Source organism: Saimiri boliviensis, chromosome 9 (assembly GCF_048565385.1).
Source record: "Saimiri boliviensis isolate mSaiBol1 chromosome 9, mSaiBol1.pri, whole genome shotgun sequence".
NCBI classification, from domain to species: Eukaryota; Metazoa; Chordata; class Mammalia; order Primates; family Cebidae; genus Saimiri; species Saimiri boliviensis.
The window spans coordinates 8,020,105-8,029,138 of NC_133457.1; the positions used below are offsets into that span (position 1 = coordinate 8,020,105).

A 9,034-nucleotide genomic window follows, 5' to 3' on the forward strand; every position below is an offset into this window, starting at 1 on the left:
TAAAACAACATATAACCAACCATTTATTTTCTCATCATTTCATTATAATAAAAACAATGACATTACTTGATGAACCTGCTCTACACTGTTTCGCTTGAAGTAGCAGTTTCTAAGAGCCTATCAAGGACTTCAGCACTCATTGCAAACTTCTCCCAAACCAGCAGCCTGGAACCATGCACACCCATCAAGAGGGCAAAATTAACACTGAAAACCCAAAGAGTCAAATCTTTTTTTTTTTTTTTTTTTTTTGGAGACAGAGTCTCACTCCAGGCAGGCTGGAGTGCAGTGACGCAATCTCTGCTCACCACAACCTCCGCCTCCCGGGTTCAAGCAATTCTCCTGCCTCAGTCTCCTGAGTAGCTGGGACTACAGGCATGTGCCACCATGCCCAGCTAATTTTTGCATTTGTAGTAGAGATGGGGTTTCACCATACTGGCCAAACTGGTCTTGAACTCCTGACCTCGTGATCCACCTGCTTTGTCCTCCCAAAGTGCTGGGATTACGGGTGTGAGCCACCATGTCCAGCCAAGATTCAAGATAGAGCACTGAGAGGTGGACAGATGCCACCCACCTCTTTTTCAAAAGAATGGAAAAGCCTACCTTCAGCCAAAACAATTTAAGGCTCTTTGGTCTGGAAAAATAAATGCTGAGTGAGAATTTTGTTGAAGTTTACAAAACTATAATGTACACACAAAAAAGGATAAACATAAGGCTGTCAACCACTGAAATTTTAAACCTAAATGATCCCCTAAAGCTTCAAAGTGATGAAATTCCTAAAGGATTACTTAACGATTAGTGAGTTCAAAATGTAAAAATGGGCTGGAGTGGTGGCTCACGCCTGTAATCCCAACACTTTGGGAGGCTGAGGTGGATGGATCAAGAGGTCAGGAGTTCAAGACCAGGCTGGCCAAAATGGTGAGAATACAAAAAATTACCTGGGCGTGGTGGCAGGTGCCTGGAATCCCAGCTACTCAGGAGGCTGAGGCAAAGAACTGCTTGAACCGGGGAGATGGAGGATGCAGTGAACAGAGATCACGCCACTCACTGCACTCCAGCCTGGGCGACAGGGCAAGACTCCATCTCAAAAAAAAAAAAAGGTTCAAGAAACTTTAATATACTGATCAACAAAACTGGAACTTTGATGGATTACATTTCTAACCTTGTTATACTGTATTTACAACCTTGAGGCTAACCCTACTTTATCAAAACATCTCTCAGTATTATCTTGGGACACAAATTAGTGAGCTGAATAGACCAACATAGGTGCAATCCTGAATATTATTATTCATTCCCCAGATGAAATAGATTTATTCGTCAATTATGTTACTTTTCCTAAGTAATCTAAAATTTGGCTCAATTTGTGAGTGTGGTTTTTTTTGTTGTTGTAGTAAACCTACAAGGGAGAAAAAAATTAAGCCCAACCATGACAAAATTTGCCAAAATGGCACTGATGCCAGAGTTCTTTCAAAGTCCCTCAGAGTACCACCCTTAACATACTTCCCCTTCCTCTCTATCCCATAAGTTCTCAAATGATTTGAAATCCATAGCTCAGACTCAGGTGGTCTGTATATGTGAAATAATGTATATGCATGAATGCACAGCACATTTTTACCGGGAAGGAGTCCATTGACTTCATTAAATTCTTTAAGGGGATCCAAAAGAGCTTAAGAATCACTTCTGTACAAACTTCCTTGGCTACAATTACTACCTACTTCCTGATAACTACCAAATCTCCATCTCTATCCCAGATTTCTATGCCCAAACCTTTATAACCAACGGCTGGGCTAGGTGTGGTAGTTCATGCCTGTAATCCCAACAACTTGGAAGGTTGAGGTGTGATGACAGCTTGAGCTCAGGCATTCAGGAACATTCTGGGCAATATAGTAAAATACAGCCTCTACCAAAAATGGTTAAAAAAAAAAAAAATCAACTGGGAGTAGTGATGCCTGCCTGTAGTCCCGACTACACACAAAGCTGAGGCAAGAGGATCATCGGAGATGGACGCTGAAATCAGCACCACTGCACTCCACTCTGGGCTACAGTGTGAGACCCAATCTCTAAAAAATAATAAGTAAATTAAAAATAAATAAGAATATAGCCAAATATGTACATCTTCTCCTGAATACTTGGCAGAAATCTCAAACTTATTCTAAAACAGACCTCATTATCTTCCCAACCTAACCTGTTTTTCCTCCTGTGTCTCCTTGTCTCAGGGACCAGCATCACCATCCACTCAATTTGGGGGGCAGGGAGAAGTTCCTGTGATTAATCTTCCAATGACAGAATCCTAACAATTCTATCTACTAATTATCTCTTCAGCATTACCACTTCTCTCCACTCCTTCCAACTCTACCACCTTAGGCCAGTCACAATCATCTTACTTGGATTGTGGCAGTTTTCTTCTAACTTGTTTTCCTGTCTTCTGTGTAGGTTCCCTGCAATTTACCCTCCATGCTACAGTCAGGTCGGACCCTTTCTGATATGATCCGAAATTGGGCCTTGCTTACTTCACATTCTGTGTTCCAGATAAGACATCAGTGCATGACGTTTTGGTCTTTAGGCCTTTGCACAGGCAACATCCTCTGCCTGAAACTAACTACTCTACCAAAGTAAACTCCCAATCAACTTTCAGGTTTCATCATGTGCATCACGCTCTGGTATTTAAGCCTTGGCATAAGCAACATCCTCTGCCTGAAACTAACTACCCTACCAAAGTTAACTCCCAATCAACTTTCAGGTTTCAATGTAAATATCATCCTTCTATTATTAAAGAGGCCTTTCTTGATCCCACCTCTTGGCTCATCACCACTGTGAGGACTAACTTAAGTATCTATGTGTTCCTATAACAGCACCCTATGCTTATCACCACCACAGCAAACAATACTGTATTGAAATGTCCTTTTGCAATATCCACGGTCACTTTAAAATGGAAGCATTATAAAAATAGGGATATATATTATCCGTCAATGTCCCTAGCACTTAGGACAGTGCCTGACATATAAATAAAAGCAGGCATGCAAATATGTTTAAATGTTTGAGTATATAAACTGCTGTTCGCATGTCCTAGGCACTTAAACATATCCAATGCAGGAATGCTGTCTCTAACTGAAATAGTGTCTGAGGACAAACCAAGACGTTAATTTTTCAGTATCTGGTAACTAAAACAAGCTCCATTTCTGTTTAACAGTTAAAAGATAAGCACATGCTCCCTCAGCAAACGTGACCCACTCAAATACCTGCTGAAAAGATGTCCATTGCTCTCTTCAACTCGCCTCTGGTTCTCTGATTGCTATTTAAGTCTACAAGTGGAGTTGAAGGATCTCTCATATACTCTAACTCAGTGGCAAACATCCCACCATCAACAAACCGTTCAGGAGCAATATAGCAAGTTCTCCTCCGTGATGTGTCAAAGAAGTAATTGAAATCTGCTGGGTTGTCTTCTGGAAGATAAGTGGGTTTAAAACTGGCAAAATCTGTTAGAAGAACCCAATTCCAACTGGTGACCATCACATTTTCAGTCTTGATGTCCCCATGACGAACTCCAGATTTGTGTGCTTGGTCCACAGCTGTCAGGATCTGGAAAGCGATCCAGCGCTTCTCAATGTTATTCAAGAATGGACGGGTACTGATGCGATCATAGAGATTGTCTCGCACATACTGCCTGAAGAGCATAGCTGCTTTCTCAGATGCTTTTTCTGATGCTTTCTGGAAAGGCAGACAATTCTGTGCAGAATTAAGCCTGATTTTCAGTTCCTCCAGCTCTTGTTTATAGCTAGTTAAAGGCAATGTGGGATCCTGAATTGCAAACACCTTCACAACGACCAGGCCTTCTCGATGCTTAGCTCGAGCAACTTTAAAAAACCGAGTACTCCCCAGGCTTTTATCATATTCAAAGTCATGAATATCTGAAAAATAACTCTCCACAGAAAGAATCTGGGACGGAGCAATGCCAGCAAGCTGATTTCCCATAATGGCAAGCACCTCTGGGTCAGTAAGGTTAGGATACAATACCTATTTAAAAGAAAAAGAAATGAAAAAAAAAAAAAGACAAGAAACAAAGCAGCAGTGAAACACCATTATTCCATTATTTGGTCTCTTCCGCAACAGATGCAGCCTATTTCTCTTCTAATAAGAGCGTTGTACCTAGCTTTCTGGGCAGCCTCTAAATTTCATACACATTTATCTAAAAAGACCTAGTTATTTTACCTAAAAAGATCGTGCTATTGTGCATCGCCCTTTGCAGGAGCTGAACTATACTTAAATAGGCCCCTTTAACATTAAGCCAAAAATGTCAGAATTAGTATGTTCTGATATTTAAATTAAAAATACTAACGAGTCTTTACTATGTGTCCTGTGCTGTGCTTGGAGCTATGAGAATCACAAAAGTACTCTATGACTTTAAATGTTTATATACTCAAACATTTAAACATATTTGTATGCCTGCTTTTATTTACACGTCAAGCACTGTCCTAAGTGCTAGGGACACAGTTCTTGCCCAAGAACCTGTAATTTCTTGGAGATAAGAAACAGACACCTTGTCTCACACCTGCAATTCCACCATTTTGGGAGGCCGTGGCGGGCAGATTACCCGAGGTCACGAGTTCGGGACCAGCCTGGCCAACACTGTTAAACCCCCGTCTCTACTAAAAATACAAAAATTAGCCGGGCGTGGTGGCACGTGCCTGTAATCCCAGCTACTCAGGAGGCTGAGGCAGGAGAATTGCTTGAACCCAGGACGCAGAGGTTGCAGTGAGTGGAGATCCCGCCACTGCACTCCAGCCTGGGTAACAGAGCGAGACTCCGTCAAAAACCATCACCACCACCACCACAAATCCTTCAAACTGACTAGGAATCATCTAATACAAATAGTTCACTGAATTCCTGAAAAGGTCAAACTAAGATCTCACTCCTGGACACTTCCTGCCTAATTGCAATGTGCCCTCTAACTCACCTAAAAGAAGGTGCAAACTTCCCAGGTCTGCAACAAGAAGAAACCTTGCCACAGATATTAAAGTAGACCAAAATACACACTTGCTAAACGTAGCCCAGGGTTCTGCTAACTCAGGTTTTGCAGGAAATAAATGCCACACATAATACACACACGACCTTGAGTACATATAAACATTTACCCCAGGCCTCGGGAAAGTCAAAAATCGTTCAGAGGCTCACAACGAGGTCACAGTAGACAACTTGGTGGACCGGGAGGGAAAACGCCTCAGCAGCGGGGAAGTCGTCTCTACGAAGGGTCTTTCTTCTTAGGCAGGAGACGGGCTGTTGGGGCTGTTGGGGGAGGGGCAGAGAAAAGTCGCAATCTTCAGGAACCCCGGTGGTCCTGGGAGGAGAACTGGGGAAGCTCTCGGGGCCTCAGCAGAGAGAAGAAGCCACACTAAAGAGTTTCCACAGATACTCCGTGATTTGCCCTCTCCAGCTCCCTAACCTACCCTGGGGGCCATGCATTCCTCGGCCTCGTCTTCCGCTAGGGCGGACTGCTAGACCCTTCCGAGCCCTCCTCCAGGGCCGCGCCACCGGACGGCGGAAGATGCAACCCAGGAGAGAGGCAGAGACCGCCAGTCCCAGGAAAACCCTACACTTCAGCTACTACAGCCGCCGCAAACGCCGAACTCGCGGGAAAGCAGCCGGTCTCACCTCACTTCCTGTCGCCGAACGGAAGTGACGAAAAAGAGTGCGCCTTGAGGAAGTGCCGGGGTAGGAAGCTGGTTGCTAGGAAACGAGGGAAGGCGTGGTCTCGCTTTGGGAGATTACAGGGAGAAAATGATTCTCTGACAACGATCTATTATCCCCAGTTCTGCTCTTCTACCGTTCATTCTCGAACTCTGAGAATCTGCTCAGACACCCCTTTACTCCCAGGACAGCAGAACACTGTTAAGAGAACTCAAGCATATTTAGGAAAACAAATACATCCCAAGCTGGATTTCTATAGCTGTATTGAGATATATAACTTACGTATCGTAAAGTTCATCTGCTTAAAATGTACGAAGCAGTAGTTTTTAATACAGCTATCGAGTTGTGCAATCATCCCTATAATCTGATTTTAAACTTTTTTTTCTTTTTCTTTGAGACAGAGTCTCGCTGCGTTACCCAGGCTGGAATGCAGTGGTGTGATCTCCGCTCACTGCAACCTCCGCCTCCCGGGTTCAAGCGATTCTAGTGCCTCTGCCTCCAGAGTAGCTGGGACCACAGGCACGTGCCACCATGCCTAGCTAATTCTTGTATTTTTAGTAGAGATGGGTTTCACCATGTTGGCCAGGATGATCTCGAACTCCTGACCTCAAGTAATCTGCCCTCCTCGGCCCCCTAAAGTGCTGGAATTGTATGTGTGAGCCACCGCGCCCAGCCTGCCAGATTTTTTTTTTTTTGGGGGGATAAAGTCTGGCTCGTCATACAAGCTGGAATGCTGTGGTGCGATCTCAGTTCACTGCAACCTCTGCCTCCCGGGTTCAAGCTATTCTCCCCTGCCTCAGATTCCCGATCCCCGAGTAGATGGGACTACAAGCGCGTGCCACCACGCCCGGCTAATTGTTTGTATTTTTAGTAGGGATGAGGTTTCACCGTATTAGCTAGGATGGCCTCGATCTCCTGCCCTCGTGATCCGCCGGTTTCGGCCTCCCAAAGAGCTAGGATTACAGGCGTGGTGAGCCACCGCACCCGCCCAGACTACCTGATTTTAAACATTTTCATTATCCCAAAAGGAAACCCTGAAATCATTCACAGTCACTCCCTGTTCTCTCCCGTCTCCTCCCACTTCCAGCCCTAGGCAATCACTAATCTTTGTTTCTATACACTTGCCTCTTCTTTATATATGATATGTGGTCTTTGGGACTGCCTTCTTTCACTTTGCATAATGTTTTTGAGGATTATCCCTGTTGTAGCTTGTATCAGTACTGCATTTATTTGTTGTCGCAAATATTTTATTGTATGGCTATATCCCATTTTGTTTATTCTTTTGTCAATTGATAGACATTTGAGTTGTTTTCACTTTTAGGTTATTATGAATAATGCTGCTATGTTCATAGCATTAGTGTATAAGTCTTTGTGTAGCCATATGTTTTCATTTCTCTTGGATACTGAGGAATGAAATTGTGGGTTCATATGGTAGCTCTATATTTAGCATTTTAAGAAACGGCCAAACTGTTTCCCAGAGTGCAGGCACCATTTTACATTCCCACTAGCAATGTATGAGGGCTCCAATTTCTCCACATTCTTGCTGACACTGTCATTATCTCCTTTTATCGTTATCCTGGTGGCTGTTAGGTGGTATCTCATTGCTGTTTTGATTTGCATTTCCCTAATAACCAATTCTGTTAAGCATCTTTCTTATTGTGCTTATTTTCTATTCATAAACCATCTTTGAAGAAATGTCTATTCAAATCATTTGTCTATTTTTAACTAGTTTGTCTTTTTATTATTGAGTTGTAAGAATTCTTCATAAATTCTAGATATGAATCCCTTATCAGAGATATTATTTGCAAATATTTTCTGTGTTGTCTTTTCACTTTTTTGATAGTGTTCTTTAAAACACAGAATGTTTTAATCCGAAGCTGAAATTGTTATTATCCCTACAACATTCCCTTCTCCCTTCTTCTCCATCTCAATATGCAGCACTACCACCCACTGAATTCCTCAAGACTAAAAATTTGGAAGTCATTAAGTCATCCTTAATATATTCCTACTCTCCCCTCCTTCCCACCTCACTCATTCCTCCCATTCAGTGATCACCTACTCTTGCTGCTTCCATCCCCAAAATATTCCTTGAACCCATTCGCTGCCACCTCCTCAGGGCCTACGCCAAGCAGCCATCATTGTCTTGAGGTCTAGATTTTAAAACTTACACAGAAAAGACTCTCCTCACTCCTGATATTATTTTGTATACTTCTCCCAAGATTTTTTCTTGATCTTTCATAGTTTCATTTTGTGCTCTTAAATTTCTGAAGTACAGATACAACTTTATTTTTTTCTAGAGAGTTACTCAGTTATCCAATAATGTTGAGAAATACATTTCCCCCCACTTATTTGAAATGTCATATTTACCATATAACAGATTTCCTATATATATATATATATATCTGGGTCTTCTGCTGGACTTTTTTTGTCCGTTGAGGTACTATTTAATTCATCTACCTGTACTTTAAAAATAATTGTGTAATGTTTTAATGTCTGACATGGCTAGTCCTAGACTAGTCTTTTTTAAATGAAATTATAATCATAAGACATCTATGCTTAAATCCTCTAGAAGCGCCTCCTCATTTTTAGGCTAACATTAAAAACCCATAGCTTGGCCTACAAAACCTTGTATGATGTGACCCCTGCCACCTGCTCCACTGCAATTGGCATCACTCACTGTCCCTCTCAGTCTCCCACACTGGCTTTCTCTTTGTTCCTGTCTTGTTCTAACTTGTCAAACCTTTCCCCATTGCTAGTCCTTCACATGTACTCTTTCCTCTGCTTAGAACACTCTTTCCCCTATTATTTAGCCAAAATCTTGTCATTCTTCAAGTCCCAGATTAGGTGCCATCACCTCATGCAATTCTTCGCTGACTGCTCCCCATTATGTACCTTCATACTTCTACTTTTCCTTCACAGTGCTTATACTATTGAAATCTTTTTTTGAGTTTGAGGAATACCTATTTGTTTATTGTCTGTTTTACCACTAGACTTTAAACTCCAGATTTATGAAGAGCAGTGACTTTGTGATTCTTATTCACCAGGGAATCTTCGACATCTAGAACCATACCTAACAGATGACAAGCATTCAGTTGGTATTTTTTGAATCAATAAACATGGACTTTGTCAGGTTTGTGATCATGAGGGCCAAAAACAGTAGTCCCAGGACTGGGAACATCTAAAATATATACATAAAATTAGTGAAAGCACTCAGATAATTACCAGACAATATTTTTAGAAGAGTAAGCTTATAGAAGACTCTGAATATCATGTATGTAAATGCTTTAGATACCTCTCCTATAGAAAAATAATGGTATGGAAATGTGATAAATATGTCTCAATTTGGATGATT

At 42.0% G+C, this 9,034-nt stretch overlaps 1 protein-coding gene across 2 annotated transcripts in view; it reads right to left on the reverse strand.

Moving 5' to 3' along the window:
- Positions 1–5,670, reverse strand: part of PIK3R4 (phosphoinositide-3-kinase regulatory subunit 4) — a 70,663-nt gene extending 64,993 nt beyond the window's left edge. Inside the window, exons 1-3 of one of the 2 annotated variants that reach the window (XM_074405448.1) lie at positions 5,442–5,670; positions 5,130–5,271; positions 3,237–4,011 (exon numbers count right to left, since the gene is read on the reverse strand). In XM_074405448.1, coding sequence (XP_074261549.1) covers positions 3,237–3,969 — 733 coding nt within the window. In that variant the 5' untranslated portion in view covers positions 3,970–4,011; positions 5,130–5,271; positions 5,442–5,670. Of the gene's footprint in view, positions 1–3,236; positions 4,012–5,129 lie in introns of both variants that reach the window. The other variant, XM_010335820.3, reaches the window with a different exon arrangement.
- Between the last annotated feature and the right edge of the window lie 3,364 nt (positions 5,671–9,034).